This window comes from Pseudopipra pipra, chromosome 2 (assembly GCF_036250125.1).
Source record: "Pseudopipra pipra isolate bDixPip1 chromosome 2, bDixPip1.hap1, whole genome shotgun sequence".
In the NCBI taxonomy this organism is placed as follows: domain Eukaryota; kingdom Metazoa; phylum Chordata; class Aves; order Passeriformes; family Pipridae; genus Pseudopipra; species Pseudopipra pipra.
The window spans coordinates 4,119,271-4,142,360 of record NC_087550.1 but is presented as its reverse complement, the minus strand read 5'-3'; the positions used below and the strand labels follow the sequence as shown (position 1 = coordinate 4,142,360).

At 51.5% G+C, this 23,090-nt stretch overlaps 1 protein-coding gene across 2 annotated transcripts in view; it reads left to right on the top strand.

Annotated features, from left to right (window-relative positions):
- IGSF3 (immunoglobulin superfamily member 3) overlaps window positions 1–22,168 on the top strand; it is a 94,744-nt gene extending 72,576 nt beyond the window's left edge. For both annotated transcript variants that reach the window (XM_064643404.1, XM_064643399.1), the window contains 4 exons: window positions 11,848–12,258; window positions 13,857–14,264; window positions 18,014–18,448; window positions 19,202–22,168. In XM_064643404.1, coding sequence (XP_064499474.1) covers window positions 11,848–12,258; window positions 13,857–14,264; window positions 18,014–18,448; window positions 19,202–19,452 — 1,505 coding nt within the window. In that variant the 3' untranslated portion in view covers window positions 19,453–22,168. The remainder of the gene's footprint in view (window positions 1–11,847; window positions 12,259–13,856; window positions 14,265–18,013; window positions 18,449–19,201) is intronic.
- Window positions 22,169–23,090: the final 922 nt, after the last annotated feature.

Sequence of the window (23,090 nt, the reverse complement as noted above, 5' to 3'; positions counted from 1 at the left end):
AGGGCTTTCTTTTGGCAAGGAGGCTTCAGCAGATTTGTGCTGGTATATTAAACTGTCACTGTCCTCGTGTGCATTACTACACTTGCCATTCCCTGCAGCACAAGTGAGGGGGGGTGACTCGGCAGAACTTTGAGAGGGGCTGGAGTCTGAGCACTGGGGAGTCTCTGTGGCAACAGCAGAATGAAAAAGCAGGGCTTTCACACAAGCGGGGGGTTGTGGCAACACCTCCACCCCCAGAGCACCTTCTCCTCCCTTTCATCCTCGGCCCCAGACCTCAGCACACCCACCTCCCCATGCATCTTCCCATCCCTCCATCCCTGCGTTGTCCCTCGTCCAGTTCCTTTGTGACTAATCCTGGGTCGGGTGCACAGGGAGAAGCTGCAGTCGCCTCTATAAATCTGTCCTCTTGCTGCTGGGTTTTTGACAGTAATGAACATGGGAGGAGGGATGGGGAGGGATGGCAGGGGATGATAACTGAGCAGACGTCAGGGGTGCTGGGCTCCTCGCTGCTTTTTTGCAAGCCTGTCTACAGCAGATTGATTGACCTGGGACCCATCAAGCAAATAAGGCAGTCATGCTCTTCATTAGAGCATTAATTAGCTTCCAGGGGCTCTCCAGGGGCCGCTTCTTAAAGTTTGGTTTATTAGGAGCTGTCAAGTTGAAAACATCATGAAGGGGGAGGGCAGAGGCTCGTCAAGCTGGCCTTGGAGAAGGTGGAGGTGGCTTCTTACCCGAACCTTGCTTTGAGGGTGGAGTGAGCCAGAGCTGTGCTTCCTCTGAAACCCTGCACTCAGGTGAGTGCAGAGTGCTCTGCCACTCTCCTGCTGTCCACAAGAAACAGCAGGGGCTGGCTGTGCTGAGCTAGCAATGGCCAGAGAAACCAAACAAGCAGAGAGTGGAGGACCCTTACCTCTTCCTTCAAGCCCATACCTGGCAGCCAGAGAGACTGTTCAGTATTGCACTCTTCCTTCTCTCTGAAGACCAAGAAGACTCTTCTTGGTCTTAGCAGCAAGCAACCAAGCAGGGGATTGTTGTGACTGTGCAGAATGGGGATGCTGGGAGGAAGAGGAGGAGACAAGGTAGAGGAGAACTGGACAAGGAGACTGCTTTATGGCACACTTAATGCTGGGAGAGGAGTCTTGATTTTCAAACGATTACCAAGACACTTGGGGAGTATTAAGGAGAGGCTTTTTCCAATGGATGAAAATCAGGTATTACCATTATTGCCTCTCTTCTGTTTCATTTCTTAGTAATATCTGTGTGTGAGGAATCCTCTGATGGATAGATGTGAAAGATGCCTTTTCTATGATGGGTGGCCAGTGGGGTACTGACCAGACTCCAGAATGGAGGCTCAAACAAGTGTTTTCAAGGGCCACAAAGTGCCTTCTTAAAAACCTGACACTTCTTGCTTCTGGCAACATCCAGCAATAAAGTTAAACAAGGAAAGTTAATGAGCTGGAAACTTCCTTACAGAAATGAAGTCTGGAAACTTAAGTTTGCTGCTTGCTTGATCCCTGAGTGGTTTTGCTCTGCAGAATAGCACTGCTTCCCTGCTTTACAGCCGCCTGCTCCATCTGGCAAAGAGTTGTGCTCCTGCTTGAGTGATGAAGGAGTTTGAGAAGTGCTCAGGAGAGATGAGGCTGTTCATCAGCAGCTGGGACTGTGGTGCAGAGCAGTCTCCTCTTCCCAGTGTGCTCAGGGATTTGTTCCTTTCCCTTCATTGCCAGTGGGGTCAGACCTGCTGTTCTGCCTTTTCTGTCAGCTTCCAGCACACTGAACACATAAAATGTAGGGGTGCAGTGTTGTGTGACCCAGGGCTATCCCCTTGCATAGACCTGCATTAGTGACCCAGTTGGAGCCCATTTTCTTTTCCAGGTAGCAGAGGTGGGTTTGATTCTTCCACCTCATACCTCTGGTAGTCTCCTACTCCTGCCCATTTGCTCTGGGGAGCTCTGTCCTCACACTTGCCAGGCCCTCTGGGACAGATTTCCCACTTAGATTTGCTGTCATCTCCTTGGCACAGTTACTTATCCCAGGCCAGCACCCCGGGGTGCTGTTTCTCCACACTTGGCCATCACACCCTGCTCCAGACATCCCTGCTCCCTCACGTACCATCACTGTCACACACACCTGAGAACCTCCTCTTCTCACTGCCACTGTGGGGTTTGCCTGTGGGCAACTGATCCATGTGAGGATGGTGTCAGCACTGGTGTCAGCAGAGCTGAAGTACCCAGAGAAAATGCCATCTTGACCCCACAGAAAAGATGCCACATCAAAAGGAGTCCATCAGTGCAAGCTGTAGGGGAGGGAGCTGGTGCTGGATGTGCTGCTGCATCCCTGACCTGTACTGGGGATGGTGACACTGGCCTTGTGGGGTCAGAGCTATGACTGACCATCCTCTGCCTTTGGTTTTCCATCTGGGAGCAGTGATACGTGGCTCCTCTGCAGGTTTGCCTGTGAAATGTTTCTGTCAGAGCCAAGCTTGTTGAGCTGATTGCAGTTGGTTACATTCAGGGTTTCCCTTGGGGCTTCAGCCTGAAAAATACACCCAAAGCCGTGACCTGAGAAGTTAAACTTTTAATGTATGAAGCATCTTGGATGCATTTCACAAGAGTGTGGGAAGGCATCCTTGCACCTGGTGGGACCCTAACCCGACTCGGTGTACTCTGTGTGCCCACTGATCTTACTGCAGGTAGTCTTGCTTTTCAGCCCCCAACAAGACTGATAGGGCCAGGAGGCCTGGACCATGTTCAGAATATGCTACTCTGTTCGAATTAACTCTCTTCATGGTTACTTTTTTAGGACCAATATTTTCCCTTCCATTTCAAAGCACTCTCTGCTTCTGTCTTTGATACCTCCTGAGCGGTTTTCCTCTCCCGTTTGCAGCATGCATATACAAAACCACGGTGTCAGCCTGTTTGCAGTCTGAGCACATGCAGCTTCTTTGATGTTGTCTTGAGCAGCTTCTCTCCACACACTTTAGCCTCTCATCGATTCTCTATTTGCTTTCCTTGGACTAAAACACTCTGCAGTGAACAGTACTTAGGTGGTGTCCAGCTCTAAAGCTTTTGTACATCCCTCATGTCCTTGAAGACTTGAAAAGCAGAGTCAGCAGGGGCAGCCCTTGGGAGACAGGGAGCACTGGTGATCAGTGGGTTTCCAGCAAAGTGTTGGCCACCGTTCTCCTTCCCCAGTCCAGGCATGAAGCCTCAGCCCCTCATCTGCCCCACTGGTGTTCACAAGGTGAGTGGCCTTGGGGCCATTTCTTCCCATGGTGACTTTTACCTTGGGAGATTAATACCGATGTGTCAGCAGAATATATGAATGTATATGCTTTTTCAGAACTTTGAGTCATAAGGGGCTGATTATTTTGGTATTTCTGCTTGTTCTGGCATTGGTTGAAGACTGAATTCCTGGGTTTGCTGAACCTGAGATCTGCTTCCTTACAGCAAAATGGCAGGCCCCAAATATGCTGACCCTATGGCTCAGGGTGTTTTATTTTAACATGTGTACATAAAAGCTGTCTCTCAGGGCCATCTTACTTTCTTAAATAGGCATTTGGGATGCTGGTAAAGAAAATTCCTATAGTTGCATATAACAGAGAAACAGGGATCTGTAGCCCATCCTGCTGAAATATTTCCTTGGTTCTTAAGACATTCAAGACAATTTGTTAAGCAACAGATGGCTTGTCTCACTCGACTGTTCTTCTGCACAGCAGTCAAATTTGCCAGTTATGGAGGCAGCAGCACCATGAGCATTCAGGGTGCAGGTGGAGCTGATGCAGCCCTTGGTTGCACAGGAGGAGGTGATCCTCATCCCTGATGTGTGCTGCTGGCTGCAGGGTCCTGTCCCATTCCTTGTGCCAGCATCAGTCCCACTCTGTGCCAGCTCAGTTCAGTAAACCTGCAGAAAACTGGCCCAGTGGAAGGGAATAGTTGAAGGTGAGTGGAATGAGGTAGTGCTTGGGTGGATTCAGCTGGGTCCTTCTCAGAGGACTTTCTGTTTGCACAGAGGGCAGCGCTGACAACCCGGGGCTGGCAGGGCCGATGCGGGCAGCATCCGAAAGATCTCCCGATCCTGCCTGAGGTCCGTCTGGAGACCTTGCTCTCTGCATGGCAAGAAGGTGACATTTCACACCGCCCTCAGCAGCTCATCCCTCCCTGCCCAGCAGTCAGCTTTTCAGCAGTTGTGCAGTTGTACTCTTGGCGTGCGCCTACACAAAATTGTCGAGTGTTTTTGTGACACCCTGTTAGGAAATCCAAGCCGTTCACAGCCAGCCTCCAGAAGGCATGGGAGTTGGTGTGTGGTGCTGCTCTCTGTGTGTGTTACAACTTGCTCTTTGGGTGCATTTAATTACTTTTTTTCCCCCCTAATTGAGGGAGTGCTCCTTTGTTTGAAATCTTTCTGACAAGGAGTTGATTAAACATGTTGGTATGTTATTTTTTTCTTTCTTTATCCTCAGTGGCTGTAGCTTGGTACTGAATTTATCTTCCAGTGATCCTATCTCCATATTTTAATTTACAAGTGATCAGTGAGCCATATATTGTTTTCTGACAGCAGGCACAACTCACGCTGGGAATCTTTTATTCCTCCCTCCCCTCCTCTCTCTTTTGCAGAACTTTTATGTGCCTTTTAGGGTTTTGCAGGAGAGTTTCTGATTTTAGGTTTGTGGGGCATTTTGCTTTGGGGTATGTTTGTTTCTTGCTGTCCTTTACAGAGATGTGGTTTCAGTTTCTTGGGGAAGGTCTTGCTTTTTCCAGGCCAGTGGCACATCCCAGCTGGTGGTCTCTGGCTTATACATGGCTGGACCTGGGAGGCTGTGGGTTTCCCAGCTTTCTCCCTCTTTGCAGCTACACACACAGCCTTTTCTGTATATGCTGACAGATGTATGGCTTCTGGGCTTTAAAGAGACTTTCTGGGTCACATATGCATTCCTCCCCAAGGCCTCACTTGGTTACCTGCTAGTTTGCTGGCTGCTCCACAGGCTCAGGCATGGCATGGCTGGTAATCCCAGGCTGTTCCCTAGCTGAGCAGATGTCCTTGTCACTGCCTGCAGTCTTTGTGCCACGGCATGAGGCGTGCAGCGATGGATTTGACCCACTGCCTCTGTGTTTGGTGGGTCTGCAGGCTGACTGTGCTGATTTCGAGGAGGGGGAGGGCGTTAGGCTGCTTGTGGTGCTCACCTTCTGTGGGGCTGCAGCTGGCAGGGGTGTGGATGAGCAAGTGGGTCCCACCACAGGGTTTGAGGGGAGATGCCTGTTCTGCTTTGCCACAGCTCCCTGTGCAGTATTTTGAGTGCACCAAGCTGTGCTTCCCAAGCTGCAGTAGTGCAGTGTCCTTCAGAGCCCGTGCCTGTGCCTGGGGCTGGATGTTGGGCGGGTGATGGTCAGCATGGACATGCACAGCTGTTTGAGTACCCAGCTCATCTTGCTGCAGCAGCAGGCTGGGAGACTGGGGGATGTCTGGGCTGCCTGCTGGGCTGTGGACCTTGCAGCAGCTTCCTGAACATGTTGAAATGCAGGTCACTTGGTGATGTTCAAAGTCAAAGCCTCTTTTGTCTGCTTGCTTGGGAGGGGGCAGCAGCTGAGTCTTCCTCAGGAAAGGGTTAATGTTGTCTTTCCTTCCTGTGGAGCTGCTCTCCCAGTAATTCAATCATGTCAGCCTGTTTGCAGGCAATAATTCATTGTTATAGGAACACTACAGTAAAGTGACAAGTTAATAATGGCAGTAATAATGGCAGGCAAAGTCTAATGCTATTTCCCTTTCTCCTGCTCCTGTTGCACCAGCAGCCTCCCAGGTTGGCTAATGCAATTTGCAATCCCACTAATCCAGTTTCAGGAGGAATTGTGTTCTGTTAAAAGAGAATAGCGAGAGTCAGGAGCTGTGCTGCCATGTTCCTGGCATCTCTGGGGAGGTTGCCCTGTTGCTGGACGTCTTTGTCTTTGCTGTGATTCCTTCTGTGCTGCGGTTAAGCCTAATGAGCACAGTCCTCCGAGGAGTGCCTCATCTTCTTCCCTTTGCAAATGCCTTTCCTCTGATGCCTCTTCTCTGAAAGGGCTTGCACATCTTTCCCTTTTGAACACCGGTTTGCTTTCAAATAACCTAACAAACGTGAGTCACCCAGCTCTCACCGTGCTGAGTCAGAGGGCTGGTGTGTGCTTGCTTGACTCCCATTGCCCCAGTTCCCCACAGTCATTGATGCAGGAGCCCTTGCAGTGTCTGCAGAGGTGGAGGAGGCTCTTCAGCCGTGCTTTGTGGAAGGGAGAAGGGCTGGCAGAGGACTGAGCATTAGTACATGTCTAAGCCTGTGGCAGTGACCTGCACGCTGGTCTCTTGAATCCCAGGCAAACATCCCCCAGAGGGGAATTCTGACACCAAGTGCTTTCTGGGCCATAGTGAGGGAAACGATGAGGCACCTCTGGTTTGTGATCACAGGCTGGAGGGATGACTGAGTTTGAGCCAAAAGCCTGGCCAGCGCCCTTCAGGGTTGTACACTGAGGGTGCTGGGGAGAGATGGGTTCCTTGCAGGAGGTCACCTTGGGGCTGTGCTCCTGGAAAGGAGTCTCTCCTGATCAGCCTGCTAAACCCAGTGCATGGTGTTAAACCAGGGCTGGGTTCAGGTTGGGTTGGCCTCGTTTCTGCTCGCCCCTGCGCACACACCTCAGCACAGTGAAATCCCAGTGGAGGCTTTTAAAAGTAGGACGTTCCCCGGGAAAACTTTTTGCAACACTTCATCAGCTCTCTCCAGGCGAGAGTGTCTTCTGGAGGAGCTCTCCCCAGAGGGCAGCAGCCTCCAAAGTGGAACGCTGCCTCCCCACTGTGGTGACAGGGCTCCCTGGTGGCTCTGTGGGCTGGTGGTGGCCATCCTCCTGCCCACTCCCTCTGTGCCATGGCTGCTGGCTCATGTGGAGCTCACTCCTCCCCTGACTGCCCTTCTCCTCCTTCCCTGCAGGGCAGCATCCTGGGGGTTTGTATGGGGCTCTTTTGGAGGAACAGTATCTTCAGATGCAATTAAACGTTGCCATTCCCATGATTTGGTAATAGTGGCTCCCAGGTGGCAAGTAAACTGCTGTTTTATTTTCTTGCTGCCTACAAGGCAAGATGATGTAAGGAGTCTGAGATGGGGCATCTTTTCATCACAGCATTTTTAGGTACAGGTTGCAAACCACTTTGCTAAAGGTAAGTGTTGCAACCCCAGCTTGATGATTAGGAAACAGAGGAGAGGGAGACGAGTGGCTTCAGTATGGCGGCAAGTCAGCAGAAAAGCTGTGAATCACATCACTGTCTCTGTCCTCCTCCTCTGATGACTGCTTTTCCCTTCCCCCAAATATTTGTATAACTGTGCTTACCACATGCTCAGCTGGAGGAGAATGATTGCCTGCTTGATGGTGTGTGGAAAACCCCTACTAAGTATCAGCTTGTAGAGGACCTATCTGTGTCATAGCCTGCTGTGGTTGTAAGGTGTGACTGACCTGGCCCCCCAGCCACAGGTGCAAACTTTGAGGACCAGAAGATGCCACAGGCATCCTGAGACAAAGGGTATCTGTGAGTGAGGACATTTTTCTCAGCCTGGGAATTAGTGCAAGGGGACTGTGGTGCTGAAGGACTGTCTGTGAGGTGAAGTGTCTAAGTAAGTGTATGGGCTTGCTGTGGACACCAAACATCTTTGCCAGCCTCTCCACCCCAACAAGCGTGTAACAACCATCCCCCATGTCCTGATCAGGCTCTGGAGTCATCACCCATTGAACCTCCTGAAGCTGCTCCAGCAGTTGCTTTAGGATGCCCTCAGAGAGCTCCTGTCCTGGTGCTGCCTGCTAGGACCCTGCCTGAGCACCACTGCAGCGTTTGGCACCTACACACGTTCCTCACGCGTTTTCCGTGGCTTCACAGGGGCTGGGAAACCCTGGCTTAAAGAAACTAAGAGGGTTGTAACCATGACTTGTTGCCGGTGTAAATTGAAAGCCTTAATAGCATATGCAGGGCCAATTACAGTACATCAAGGTACGATATCCTCTTTACTGGCACTCTCCAGGGAGCCAGGAGACATTGTGGCAACAGGATTACGGTTTGCAGATGATATGCACGATAACTTCACCTAGACACACGCACCTGTTTCCCTCACTAAGCAGATGTTCGGGAGGCTGTTAAGAGAACATCAGCCTCTTGACAGCACAGCAGAAAACGCCGCGTAACCCTGCCTGTTCACACCGCTGTCCCCACCACCTCTGCTGCTTGACGGAGAGCTGGAGCAGCCCTGCCATGGGTCACCGAAACCCCAGCCCCTGGGGCAGCCTGGATCAACTCTGTATTTGAAGGCCAAGCCCTTTACTGGCTCTCTGCCCAGGCAAATCCTCAAGCCAGGAAAGGGAGTTTCCCCTGTGTCAGGTAGGTGAGGTTTAGCTGGCTCAGTGCCTGGGGTGTCAGACTTCTTGCAATCTCACTCGTTTACAATCATTTCCATGTCATGGCAGCATCTTTAAACATGACCTGGCAAGCTGCACAGGGCACAGAGAGACTGGAGTAGAGTTATCACCAGAATGGGGAGAGATGGACTCCTGGCATTGTACTGGACTGTTCTCATCACCCTGGACCACTAACTTCAGGATTATTTTTTCCCTTCTTTTAAATATTTTTTCCCAAATGCAAAATGAGCCTTTTGGATTAATTTGCATGTCTGTGAATGGTGGCTGATGGTCGTTCCTGTGGGATAGCAGAAGTGTGGGTTGCACCACAAAGCTTCCCATGTCTTAACCAGACTGCGGGCAGAGGATCTCTCCCCTGCACGAGCAAATGAACCAGCCAACAGCCCAAAGGCGAAGCTGCCCCAAGGTAAACCTGTGTGCCACAGTGCTTCCAGCATGGTAGTTTTCAGCCTGTGGTCTGTAAAAGCCGTGAATTATTCCTATAGGATCTGCAAAAGGTAATGAAGAAGAGGTGGGTGCGTGTACACTATGCAGGAGCCAGCACCTGGATCTGGAAGCATTTGGCGTTCACACGTCGGAAAAGACTGAGAATGTCCTCTCTTGTTCTGTGGGAGGGGAAACAAAACCTAAACCTGCATCTTCTGTGGTGTGCCTGAGTTAGGAAAATAAGTCATGTTTGGTGAAAAGTGCATTGGCAGGGGTGTCATTACATATCACTGATACCTCTAATCTAGAGGAGACTTTGCGCACGGTGTTGCGAACCTCTGCAAGTGTCTGCGGGCCAGCAAAGGGAAAGCCTGTCATTCCCTGCCAGGGCTGGCTGGACTGGTAGCAGCAGCAGAAGTGATCATCTCATCAGTATCTGGGGGACTCAGTGCAATTTGTGGGCAAATTCCTGACTGCGGGCTGCAGTGGCTGCCAGGGATGGCTTGGAGAGCTGAGGTGCGCACATGGAATTTAAGATCTCGTTTTTGCTGGAGTTAAGAAGATTACTTCCTCATCACTCTCACCCCCACAAAAGAAGACCTCTTCCCAAAGGTTGAATGGAAGTGGGGAGAGCTGCACAGGGGCAGTCTAAGGGTCTTTGGATGACCTGGGGGGTCGGTGCTGTTTCTGCACAGTGAGAATTGCTGTGATTATGGTCTGGGAACAAGCCCTTGCTGCTTCGGTGAAATACATCTGTCATGTGCAAGGTGCAGGTCTGTTGCCCCAAACACCAGGCTCAGAATTACTCCGTGCCCATCCTCCTTGTTCTCATCTCCTAGAGGTGCTACGATGTGAGAAGAGCACTGAGGGGTGCTGGCATCTCAGCAGTTCTGCTCTGTGCAGGCCCTGGCTTTGTCTGTGTGGGTGTGTTGATATTGAGCAACCCCATCACACACACGGCGTGTGTATATACTGCATTTTAATAGATATAGGGCTACTGACTTAACATACACAGTTGCTATAGTAACAGAGGTTTCCTTAGTAACGGTTGCAGAAAATAATCCAGTACCAATTAAAAATAAACTGTTTGGAAAGGGGGCTGGGGGAGAAAGGAAACTGCTGAGAATCACCTTCCCCCTTTATTGGTTCATCTCCCAGGGACTTGGAAAATTGATTAATGCTCAAAACAACCATTCTTAACCAATGGTGAGCCAAGAAGGTGGGATGAGTGTGGGTGTGGTGGCTAAAGCTGCCATCCTAAAGCGAAACAAAAGGGAAGAAGTGTGTCTGGGGTGTGGCAGAAATACAACAGGGTGATGCTGAATCTTTCCATTAGGTTGCAGTCCTTAGGGAGGTAAAACAAGGGACGATTTCCCTCCTTCCCTTCCTCCAGTGTCTGCATGCCATACCACAGCCATGGAGTCTTTATTAGCATACTGATTAAAGCCACGGGCAATCCAGGCTCCAGGGGAACGTCTGATGCGGTACCAGGATGCCTGTCTCAGATGCTGTGTTGGAGCAGAAAGTGTCGCTGTGGTGGGAGTTCCTCCCATTTGAAGTTGTTTGCCTGTGCCCGTTCTCTCCCTTGGCACCATCACTCATCACTTGTGCCGACAGGCATCCGAGCCCCTGGTGCCCAAGGGAAGCTGGAAGCAAAGCGTGATGGAAAGCAAGGAGCCCATGCCTCGGTAAGGGAGAGGAGACAACGTTGCTTTCTCGCAAAAGCAGGATGCGTGGGATGTGTTTCCAGGGTGTGGATGGGCACAGCTCCCCTGGCAGCCTTCCGTTGTTCGTGCCTGTGGGGCCGCACTCTTGTCGTGCCACTTGTGCCCTGTGCTCTCAGTTAGGTTTTGTTAAGAGATTTGCTGCTTGCCAGCAGAATCCCTTCGCCTGGCGGCAAGACAGCATTTCCCCTTCCACAGGGGAGCTGCCTTGTGAGGAGAGGCAAAGGAGGGGAGGACCGTGGTGGCAGAGCTGCTGGGAGGAGTGGTGTGTCTGCCTGGCTGGGTTGCCCCTCTCCCCTGTCTGTGTCCGGCAGGGCTCCAGGGCACAGCAAGCACAAGTGTCACAGGAGGGCGCTTCGTGCCCTCCTGTGCTGACGGGAGCGCCTTGGGCCAAGGCTTGGGTGACAAGCACAGCCTGAGCACACACTGCAGCGAAGGCTCTGGCTTCTGATCCTGCAGGGAGAGAGGAAGTGGAAACCCCTGTGTCTCTCTCCGTGCAGGGACAAGAGCTCATGACATTACTGTGTCATCCTCGGCGCTGTGTGACCGCTTCGCTACCTGCGTGGCAGCTGCAGTTGTGCTTGGGAAGCCAAGGGAGGTGACATACCTGTGACTTGTCCCAGGCTGTGCAGTCTGTGGTGGACCTGGAGCCAGATCTCCTGGACGTGGGAGCAGAACTTGCTCCCTGCTGATCTCTTACAGTCTGGTGTTCTTTCTTCTTTTCCAGTTGTGCCTGTGTTTGCTCCCGTAGGTATTACATGTGTGGGGGTTGTGTCTCACCGAGATGGCTGGCATGTGACAGTGGTAGAGTCTTGTTAATTCACTCGTCATGGAAATGGTTTTCTCTGGAACTGGTCTACAGTTCATTGCCCTGAGGTGCAAATGGTATGATTTCCCCATCAGAAAAACCACTGAGTTTGGGTGTAGTGTTCTTGCTATGTTTGGTGCCTGAGACCACTGTGAGTTAAGAAAGAGACTCTTTTAAAGGTCAAACTGTGAAAAAGCAGCCTCTTGCTGAGGGATACAGTGGGAGGATCCAGGAGTAGAGTAGGAGAGAGAGAGGAAAGAAGATTTGGTAGAAGAATATCTAAATAAATGCCTTTGTCTTAAAGGCAAGCGGGACCCTGGCAAGAGTAGCCATGCCTGCAGTTTTGGGGGTACCCTGGCCAGAACAGCCATGCCTGCAGTTTTGGAGGTACTCACTGGCCTATCCCAAATCAGGTGAGTTTCTTTTCTGTGTTAATGACCCATCCTCTGCCCTTTCTCCCTCACAGTGACCAAGCTGCAGGTGAGCAAGTCGAAGCGGAGCATCACCCTGGTGGAGAACCGGCCCATCCCCCTCAACTGCTCGGTGAAGTCCCAGACCAGCCCCGACTCGCACTTTGCTGTGCTGTGGTACGTCCACAAGCCCTCGGACGCCGATGGCAAGCTCATCCTGAAGACCACGCACAGCTCGGCCTTCGAGTACGGCACCTATGCGGAGGAGGAGGGGTTGCGGGGCCGGCTGCAGTTCGAGCGCTCCGCGTCCGGGGGGCTCTTCAGCCTGACGGTGCAGCGGGCGGAGGTCCGAGACAGCGGCAGCTACTACTGCCACGTGGAGGAGTGGCTGCTCAGCCCCAACCACGCCTGGTACAAGCTGGCAGAGGAGGTGTCGGGGCGGACAGAGGTCACCGTCAAGCAGCCAGGTACCACGTGCTTCTGCCAGTGGGGCCCTCTTGGCATCGACTCCCGTGCGCTTGGCAAGCTTTTCTGGGGCAACAAGGATCCTCTGCTCTTCTTTCCACTGCAGCCTTGTCACCCTCTCCTTGCATCCTCATTCCTGCACGTCCCTGCACAAAAGGAGCGTTTTCCCTCCTTTGATGTGACCCTCATTCCTTTAGGTTGGGCTGGTGTGCATTTCAGTGTCCCCACATGAAGGCTGTCCATCCCCCACAGTCTAGAGGGCCACTGTATCCAGCCAGGTTTCATTATCCTCAAGAGCATCATGTAGCAAGAGTGTCGACTAGCGACCTACTGAGAGAGAACCGGTGTGTGCCTGCCTAGGAAAGCATTTTTATGTCTTGCACACAGTTTAATTTTACTCAGTGCCTGTATCCTGGCAGGCACAGGGAGCCTTGTCTCTTTTCCCTCTGTGCTGTGCACATGAGATGGGAATGACAAGTTTAATGAGGTGGGGAGCTGGCTGCCAGGAAAGGAGAAATCTGCTCTGCTAGTGATTTCTGTGGCAGTGGACAGCACTGGTAAAGGTGGGCTGATGAAGGAGCTAAATATGGAATATGGCCCCCACAAGCTGGGACAGAGCCTTCCTTTGTGCAAAGGGAGAGGCAGGGAGGCAAGCACTGTCTCTTGAGAGCAGCTTGCGCCCAATGTGTGCTGCTGAGGCAGAGCATTGGTACTTCATGAGGAACCCTGCCTTGTCCTTGCTTGCTCCAGGTGCCTGTTTCTGGAAGCGCAGCAGGCCACAGTGTGCTGCTTGCCACCAGTCCCCACTCCTCATTTCTGTCTGCAAAGTTCCAAGACAGCTGAGAGGTGGTCAGGGAAGGGAAAGCTGTGATCTGCCCCCTCTGCATCACCCACCTCTCTCTGGGAAGTATGGTGTCTCTTGCTTGCTGAAGCAGCCGTCCCAGGGAAGTCCTGGCAGTGCCCCTGGAAAGATGTCATGAAGGAGTTAGGAGTGTACAACACGTCATTTCGCATAAATGAGCTGATTCCACTCATCCCCACTGTGTTATCAATGAAATTGTGGAGCAAAAACCAGGGACATTCCCAAGACAGCAGAACACTATGTGTCACTTTGCCCTTATGCCACTTCTCGTTTTGCAGTGGCGGTTCCCTGTAATCAGCTGTCTGTTCTCCACCTTGCTTTTTTCCTTTTTTTTCCATAACAGCAGGGCTTACTGGTTGGGGTGTGACCAGGCTACTGCCTTTCCCCAGGAGGAGAGTGAGAAAAGAATGAATTGTGATCTCCCTTCATAAGGTGTCTGTGCACGTAGGACCTCCCAGGTCCTACTGGGAGATTGCGAGTTTCCAGTTCCCCACACCGAATGGGGCATTGTTGGTGTCTAGCCTGAGATTTTCAGAAGACCCTAAAAAAACATGAGTCCTATTTTCTTTTCCTCTTTTTCTTTTTGTTCCTTTCCTTTCTCCATCAGTTTCTTCCTCTAGTTCCTCATTGCTTTCATCACACTCCAGGATTGTGGCCGTGCAGGAAAAGGCTTGTGGGGAGACAAAAGACCCTTGCAAGCCCTCGGTCACCTCTTGTTTCTAACGGCCTTTTCCACAGATAACCGCCTGCAGGTGAACCAGACCCACAAGAACATCACGGTGCTGGAGAACGACTGGGTGACCCTGGAGTGCCTGGTGAGCAACCGGACCAGCCCCTCATCCCAGCTCTCGGTGGAGTGGTACGTGTGGCGGCCGGGCCACCCGGAGAAGGAGGTGGTGGCCTGGCTGAGCCGGCAGAGCACCCTGCACTATGGGGACCTGGCTACACCAGGAGACCTGCGAGGCCGGCTGCACCTGGAGAGCCCATCCCTGGGTCTCTTCCTCCTCTCCATCCAAAACGCCACGGTGCGGGACAGCGGGGCCTACAACTGCCTCGTGGAGGAGTGGCTGCTCGACCCCAGCGACCGCTGGTACAAGCGGGCAGAGGACATCTCCGGGCTCATCACCCTCACTGTCAAGCAGCCAGGTGAGGAGGATTTCGTGCCATCGGCTTTGAGCAGCGCTGTGCCCTCTTGGAGCAAATGCACGAGGCACCATCTGTCAGCAGCAGTGGGTCTGGACTGAGGGCAGGACTGCTGCGCGACAGACCGTGCTCATCCTTTTTGACTTGTCTTCTTGGGTGCACCCTTGCTTTTCTGGGAAGGGTATAGAGCAAGTCCTGCAAACACGGCCAGATGGGCTTGGGATTTTGTCACCACTGCATCCGCAAGTTATTTTTTTTTCAACACTTTTGGTAGGTTTAATAGGATAGGCTTCTGATTTTACTCGTGTTTTGACTGAGAGTAAGACGGAAGAAGCTACCTGTGCTTCCCAGGTGTGTGCCCCAGGGGCAAAGTCCTTGCAGGAAAAGAGCAGAGGCACACTGCTGACTCATATTGAGCTCGCTGTCAACCAGCGCCCCCAGATCCCTTTTTGCAGGACCTTTCTCCAGCCACGTCTCTCCCAGTTTTATTTGTGCCTGGCATTACTCTGTCCTAGGTGCAAAATCCAGACATTTCAACTTGTTAAATTTTTCATTCCATTAATCAAAGTACAGTGCTCTAATCTATCTCGATCGCTCCATGAGGCCTCTTGTTCCTCAAGAGAGTCAACAGAACCTCCCAGTTTGGTATTGTCGGAAAGCTTGCTAATAGTGCATTCAACTCCTGCATCCAGATCTTTGATAAATACATTGAACCCTGAGGAACTCCCCTGGTGACAAGTCACCAGCCAGATGTAGCCACATTCACTACCACCTTTTGAGCCCTGCTCTTCAGCCAGTTCCTTACCCAGTGCACCATGAACCCGCTCATCCCACAGCTGGACAGGTGAAAGGATGCTGTGAGGGACAGTATGAAAAGCCTTACTAAAATGCAGAAAAACTGCATCCAGTGCCTTCCCTTCATCCACTGGGCGAGTGACCTTATCATAGAAAGATATTTAGTTAAACAGGACTTTCTCTTTGTGAACCCATGTTTCTGTGCCTGGTGATTGTGTTGCTCTTTAAATGCCTTTCAGTAATACCCAGTATAATCTTCTCCATAATTTTTCCAGAAACTGAGGTTAGACTAACAGGTCTGTAGCTTCCTGAGTCTTCCCTCATGTCCTTCTTGTAGATTGGAATAATGTTGGCCACCTTCCAGTCAGCAGGGACCTCCCCAGACTCCCAAGGCCTTTGGATTGTGTTCAAGAGGGGTCCTGCCATAACATCTGCTAGCTCTTTCAGTACTCTGAGATGAATCCCATCAGGCCCCTTGGCCTTGTGAACATTCAGATGATACAGCTGATCCCTCACAATTTCAGTGTCTGCAGATAGAAAGGTGCTGTTCCCACACTGGTGGTACTCTGACTCAGGGGGGTGGGCACCCCAAGGTCTGTCAGTATTGTTAAAGACTGAGGCAAAAAAGCATTGAATGCCTCTGCTTGTTCTTCATCCCTGTTAATCAGGTGACCATCATCAACAAGTATCAGTCCAGCATTTTCTTTAGACTATTAACATCCTTAAAAAAGCCCTTCTTGTTAGCTGACACAGCACTGGTGAGTTTCAACTCTAGATGAGCTTTGGCCTTTTGTGTCTTCTCCCCACATACATGAATCACAGCTGTGTAATCTTCTTAGGAAGCCTGACCTCCCTTCCAGAGATCATACAATTTCCTTCCCCCCTTGGGCTCCACAAGACGTTCCTGTTCAGCCAAGCTGCTCTTCTGGCCCACTTGCTTATCTTAGGACACAGTGGAATTGTCTGCTCCTGTACTTCTAAAAGGCAGTTCTTGAGACTGACCAGCACTGATGGACTCCTAAACCCTCAAAAGCAGTTTTCCAGAGCACTCTGCTAAATTGCTGCTAAGATAAGCTGCAAGGGCAGTTTACCTTTGCAAATACAGATTCCCTAGTTTTTGAGGCATATGACTCAAGATTAAATGTCTGCCTTAAAGGCTGTGGGTCAAATTACAGCACAGTCCTCATTCACTGGGTACTTTTCCAGCCTGTAAAGCATCCACTCTGCAAGTACTGCTGTGGTGCTTCATGCCTGCCCATTCCAGTGAGGTGTCAGCCTCTTAACTCTGCAGCAGAGCTGGCAAAAGGGTGAGGTTCTGGAAAGGCTTTTGTGGTCATTCCTGGCAGAGATTTGTGCTGTGGAGGAGGAGCATTCTCATGGGACAGCAGAGCTCCTACCTGCCAGGTCCTTGCTCGGGAAGTTTTGCTGGCCAAAGTGGCTCGGACAGAGACACCTCCCCAGGCAGTCCCTGTGCCCTGCATGCCCGCTCGGCTGTAAGTGCAGCTCTCCATCCAGTCTGAGAAAATTGCCAATTTCAGAGTGAACTCTGAAAATCCTTGAGGCTCATTTTGAGTTGCAGAAGGATGTGGAGTGGGAAGAAGAGAGGAGATAATTTTTTTCTAGAAGTGCTTTGTTGTTGTTTGTTTTTGTTTCATAGCAGTCAGTACTTAACAAAATGACTAATCTTGCTTGTGACTCATGTCTCATTAGCGAGGATCTCCATGCTCATCTATCAGGACTATAATCATGAGCAAAGAGGGGGGAAAAAAAACCTCTGAGCACCTTCAGACAGCAGTTCTCCTCTTTCTGCTGAGATGGGAGAGGCTTTATGTTGGTTTTGACAAGCCATTTCCTTCCCTTCCTCCCTTTCACCTCAGTAGTCCCTGAAATCTCAGGATTTACCTCATTTCTGCTTCTGCTCAGGAGTCTTCCTGGGGAAGATGTGAACTGAAAATACTCACGTTGCCTACGACCTGAAGAGCTCTGGCCTTAATGAAGGTTTTCCTTGTGGGACCGTTTAAAATAAGCATTGGGCAGGGGCCATAATGAGAAGCCCACTGGGCACAGCAGCCCTGGGGCTGATGAGAGCTGGGGGACAGCAGCCCCCTCCTGCAGGGACACCCAGGGTCTGCACAGGGGAGGTCTTGCCCAGCTATCCTTGCTGGAGGAGAAAGCACCTCTCTTCAGTGAGCTGTTGGCTGGTCCTTCCTGCTCAGCTGCTGCATCGGGAAGGGCTTTTTAATCTTTAAATGAAAGCTTAGATCCAGACTGATTGTGATCCCTGGAGTACGTGTTCCCTGGCAAGATGACTAAACCAAATGTTAATTGCTCTTGAAGTCAGCCTTTAATCAACTCGTCTTGCGTTCTGGCCACTGTATCTCAGTTAGGTAAAAACATCTCTTTAGCCTCGCAGAAAGCACTAGAGGGGAAAAAAAGCAAGAGAGGAAGACTTTTGGAGTGTCCTTGCTTTGTCAGTGTTGAGGCCATCTCCATGGAGGAGCCTCTTACCTAAATAACTTTCCAAACTGCTGGAAAAAATCCTCTCCTCTTCTGTCATACTGATTTTCAAGTCCTCTGAGTGCTCTCAGAGCAATAAAGAATAAGCAGGGAGTGCAATGCTTTTTGCAGGAGTAGCTGGGGAGGAGCAGTACATTGCTCCTCAGCACAGGCACCAAACTCTGGTATCTCCTGACACATTCTTGTAGTGTGTTGGGATGAGCTGCGGCAGCTTTGTCCTCTCCCACACACCCCCCTCAGCTGGTGTGAGGGTCTGTATGGGCAGGGGGGTACGATGCTGTGTCTGTGGGGTTGACCACAGAGGTCTTGGCAGGCTGCATCAAGCCTTTGGGTTCCGTCTGGATCATGCCCAGCACCAGGTTCGTGCCAGTCAAGTTTGCGGGATGGCTTTGACAACAGCATCTTGCTCAGCGCTCACCTCTCCCCTTTTGTCACCTCAGATCCCACCCTGCAGGTGGACACAGCCACCGCCAACCTCACGGTGCAGGAGAAGGAGTCCTTCCCGCTGGACTGCAGCATCCTGTCCCGCTCCAGCCCAGAGTCCCACTTTGCAGTGACGTGGTACAGCCTGCGGGCCAAAGAGGCGGGCGACCATGCAGAACAGCAGGAGGAGGAGGAGGAGGAGGAGAGGGAAGCGGTGCTGAGCGTGGGCCCCGACGCCGTGTTCAGCCCTGAGGCCGGTCGCTGGGAGGGCCGCCTGCGCTTCCAGAGGCTCTCGGCCGTGCTTTTCCGGCTGACGGTGCTGCAGGCTGGCGGGGCCGACACGGGCAACTACTCGTGCCGCGTGGAGGAGTGGCTGGCAGACCCCAACGGCGTGTGGTACCGGCTGGCAGAGGAGGAGTCGGGCACGGTCGCTGTTCACGTGCAGGGCGCAGGTGAGGAGAGGTGACGACTGCCTTGGGGTCGTGGCCCTGCCATCCCCTGCGTCTTCGGTTCAGCCAAGAGAAAAAGGCCAAGGAGTGAGTGGGACCTGGGTCTCACCTGCACTGGGGCAAGTCTGTGGTGCCAAGTGCTTTTCCAAATCAGCTCGATGGCTCATTGCCCAGCTCTTGCTTTGGCTGGAGTATCCACACTGCACTGAGCTCTGTGCTGGGGCTGCCCAACCCACGGCACTTACCACCTGGTGCGTCTCACTCAGTAGGGGCAGACCTTGTCCCCCACTGAGGTTTAACCCTTCCCTTTGGGAATCACCCTGCAAGTTGGATTAGCTCTGCACAGGGGTGCAGGCTGTGGCACAAGAGTCTCAGGTGGTGTACAGGCCCCAGAGATAATTGAGGTCATGAGGGTTTTGTGGGCCCTTCTGGGCACCTTGTGGGGTGCTGCTGCTTTTGTGTAGCAGCACTGAGGAAATCAAGGCTTTGCAAGGCTCCCTGCTTTATAAGATATTATAAAATCTCCACCAGGTAGGACTGTATCACTCATTAGACTCTTGGGGGTAAAGCTGAAACATGCCCTGTGATAACTTTCTTCTGTTGCTCTGTTTTCTAACATTGGTATTTTTCTCAGAGCCCCACCTCCTGCATTGACACAGATTAATGAGCGTCTGATTTTTAACATTTCTGAAGAGGTTTTTGTGCCCTGCATTACAAACAAACAGTGAAATGTGACTGTCCTGTGTCTCTTTCCAGGCTCCACCCTGCAGTCAGTCATCTGCTCCAACGACGCCCTCTTCTACTTCGTGTTCTTCTACCCCTTCCCCATCTTCGGCATCTTGATCATCACCATCCTCCTGGTGCGATTCAAGAGCCGAAACTCCAGCAAGAACTCAGAGGGCAAGAACGGGGTCCCCTTGCTGTGGATCAAAGAGCCCCACCTCAACTACTCTCCCACTTGCCTGGAGCCACCAGTGCTCAGCATCCACCCGGGAACCATGGACTAAAGAGGCAGAGGCACCTGGGGGGACGCACAGAGGGAGGAAAGCAGAGACACACTGGGAACCCCAAGGAAAGAGTGGGTTTTGTTGTTCTTGTTTCATTTGTTTCCCTGTCTGTGCTCTGATGCAGAGGCTGAGCTGTGTGGGGTGCCCAGCCAGCAGGAGCGGGAAGGTCCAAGACTTCTTCCAGCACCCGGGAAATGCACCCCCTCATCCCACTGAACAGAGGCACTTGCTGTACATAGAGGATGTTCCTCTTGGACTCACTTTACTCCCATCAGTTGCTGTCTTTTGGGCTGTTATTTTTTTATTGTTTCTTTTTCAGTCACACAGAGAACTGTAGGCTTCCCCTGCCCTCCACACAGTGTGGAGTTCCCAGGGGTCGTTTGGTCCTCGGACAATCTCTTTGGAAGTAAATGTGTATGTTTTCCAAAACAGACTGTTTTTCCTTCTCAGACTCAGTGCCATGATGAAGAAGGTCTTTTCTCAAGGTGTGCTCTTCCAAAACAGACAAAGCCAGGTCTATCCCCAGAGGGGTTAACTGGGATGTCTTCTGGGAGGTCCATTGCAAAGACTGGCTGTAGCCTCAGCCTCTTCTTGTGTCCACCTTACTGTTCTCTCAGGAGGGAGCAGTTCACCTTTTGGGAGTGTTCCCAGGTCTTGGAGAGACTGAACATTCAGCGCGCTTGTGATCAGGACAAAAGCAGTTTAGTGTGTCTCAGAGAACTGAAGGGGGGAAAGGAAGGAGGACACCTGAAAGCCCTGACTTGGTTGGTAGCAAAGAGGGTCCTCATGTGGTCCAGCTTACCAGAGCCATGTTCCTCCCTGGTGTCCATGCTGCCACCTCTGATGAGGCGGATCCCCTCTGTGCCCCAGTCGTTTGGGGATGAGAGGCTCGATCCAGTCTCTGAAGGCTTCAACATGACCAAAGTAATGACTCTAGGAAGGAGGAAAGGGGAAGCTCCACGGGTTGGGTTCATGGTCCCCAGATGGTTCAGCCAAGGAGCCCAGTAGCAAACGTGCCATGCAGCGGGGACATGCAGTTCACCACCACGGGTCACGAGTTTTCCTGTGGCTTGCACTACTTCCTGGTGCAAGCCTGGACAAGGCAAGGAGCCTGCAGCACATCAGCACCCTGGGGGCTTCCCTGCCCTTTGGCCAAGAGAAATCTTCCCCTGTGTGTGTGTGCATCTGCTCATTTTCGTTTCTGGGACTTCAGGAGGAAAAACCATTTCTCCGTAAGCTCCCCCTCCTGGCAAAGTCACCTGCTCTTGTAAGAGCTGCTGTGGCAGGAAATGCTGTTCTTTCTGTGAAAGATATGGCTCTCATGAACCAAACCAGGGCTCTCGCCACGTGGGGCACCTGAACTCCTGTACCCCTGATGCCAAGAACCCCTGCCCTGTCCTGTGGAGGAAACCGCCTCCTCCCCCCTACGGCCTAAGCGTTACGTCTGGCGGAAGGAAATGTTTGCCAAAAACGGCCTTTTGTTGTCTTCCTCGATGTCTTCCTGGCAAATCCGGCCATTTGTATTTTTGCAGCGTGGCTGAAGCCGACCAGGGGTGGATGGGCATAACCACAAGACCCCCCTGCCTCACGTGTGAGAGGTGCCATATACCCACAGCCGTTGTCCTCTCTGGGAGGGTCGGACTGCTCTTTGTGAACAGAGGGGACCTCAGCAGATGCTCTGTAGCACTAGTCAGACCCTGATGCCTTGGTGTTTCAGAGGTGGTGAAGCTTCAGGTAGGAGATCTACACCACGCAGCCTCTCTCCTGTGTGGGAGAGGACCCACGTGGCTGCAGATCACCCCGTGCTAAGGCATTTGAAGTTGGTCACCTCTGCGCCTCTACCAGAACAGCATAGATTTCTTCTTCTGCTGGGAAGCCCAAATTTCACTCGTCCCTCTGTGAAGTCTGCCTCCTCGAGACGTAACTGCTTGCTGGCTCCAGCATATGCATAAAGTCACACTCCTATATATGTATGTATGTATCGCACACCCGCACACTTGTCTTCCCTTTCTGGCTGAGGTGTCTGCAAAGAGAGGAGTGGGGTGAGAAGTGAATGGAAATGAAGAACCGAGGTGCAAACAGCAGCAGCTGCAGCCAGTGGGTATTGTTTCATATGTACTATCTCCTGTACATACTGCTCCCGGGCAGGGACCGCGACTCATTCCAACTCCAAGGAAGAAGAGAAAATGAAGTCAGCAGGAGCCATTCTTCCCTGGGAGAGCCCTGCTCTGCGTCTGAGCCACGCTCCTCCTCGCCAGCCTGTCTGCCCCGCAGCAGGGCTCTCCTGCAGGGCTGTCCCATGGCCCCATCCCCCTGGATGGAACGGGTCCCTTCCCAGCCTGGCGGTTCCTGCACAGAGCCCAGGCTGTCCTGGGAAGCAGCTCCCATGCTGGTCCCTGAATGTACCTTGCCAGTGACATTTCTCCATTGCTCTGGCAGTGTGTTGCCCAGTCTCAAACTTCTCTCTGTTTTTATAAGGCAGACTCTCTTCCTGTAACGAGTTTTAACGTGGAGCTTTTCAAACCACTCTCTCTGCTGTAACTTTCTGTAATGAACCTGAGAAGAAAGAGAGATACCCTATCCATGCATGATGTGGAAAAATGTTTGGGATTTTTTTTTTTTTAAGAAAACAACAAAAACTTTGTACTATGTTGCACTAAAACATGTTTTATACAACACACCCGAGAGCTGTAGTAAACTGTGTTGAAATTGTGAATCCTATTGCTGCTGCTTTTTGTCAGATTTGGGCTTTTGTTATGCCTTTATGTGCACTCCCTGCATAAAGGTGTGGAGGCCCCCCCCTTGGGCAGCCTTTCCCTCTTCCACTGCCACCATTCCTTGGTGCATTAACTCTCCTCCCACCCTAGTAGAGCTTCTCCTCTCTTGCAGGTTGGAGCTTGCAGACTCCATGCACCCTCTGGCTCTTCATACTTCTCCCTTCTATCTCCCTTAATTCATACCATAACAGAATATAACATTTAAAAGAGGCCTGTCAGGTCTTTTTGTTGAATGGGATACACTGTTTTTTGAATTGTTCCGAAACCAGTAAGTACTTTGCTGTGTCATAGCCTGGATTTGAAGAAAACCCTTCTTTTATATAGAATTATGCACAGCAAATGTGAAGCAAGTAATCTTTAGTAACACTGATGAAAGCAGAAGAATATAGTTCACTACAGAAGTTGATGCAAAATGCAACCTGTTCATTCTCATTACCCACTTTTACTGTGAGTAAGGATTTGATCAGGAGTCTTGAATTCCCACACTGATTGAAATGGGGAAGTAGCATGATGCATCCCTACCTGCAGTGCAGAAGTGCTGTGGAATTGTGCAAAACGCACTGCTCACACAGGTCGGGTTTGAGCAGGTTTTTTTCCACATTCATTTAAAACAAAAAAATACTCTCTGCTAAAATAATTGTATGACAAAACTCTTGTCATCCCCCCTTCTCCCCGCAGTAGGTTGCCTTGGGGTGCATCTGCTCTGGTCTCTGTGCTAAGCAGCAGAGGTTTTAGCTCCACAGGTGCCCAGTGCTGTGGCAGTGTGTCCCTGTATCAGGTGACAAGCTTGGGCCAGAGCTGTTGCAGCTTTGCCAGGAGGCATCTCTGCCAGCCCACTGTACACTCCCTGTGGTTAGGTGT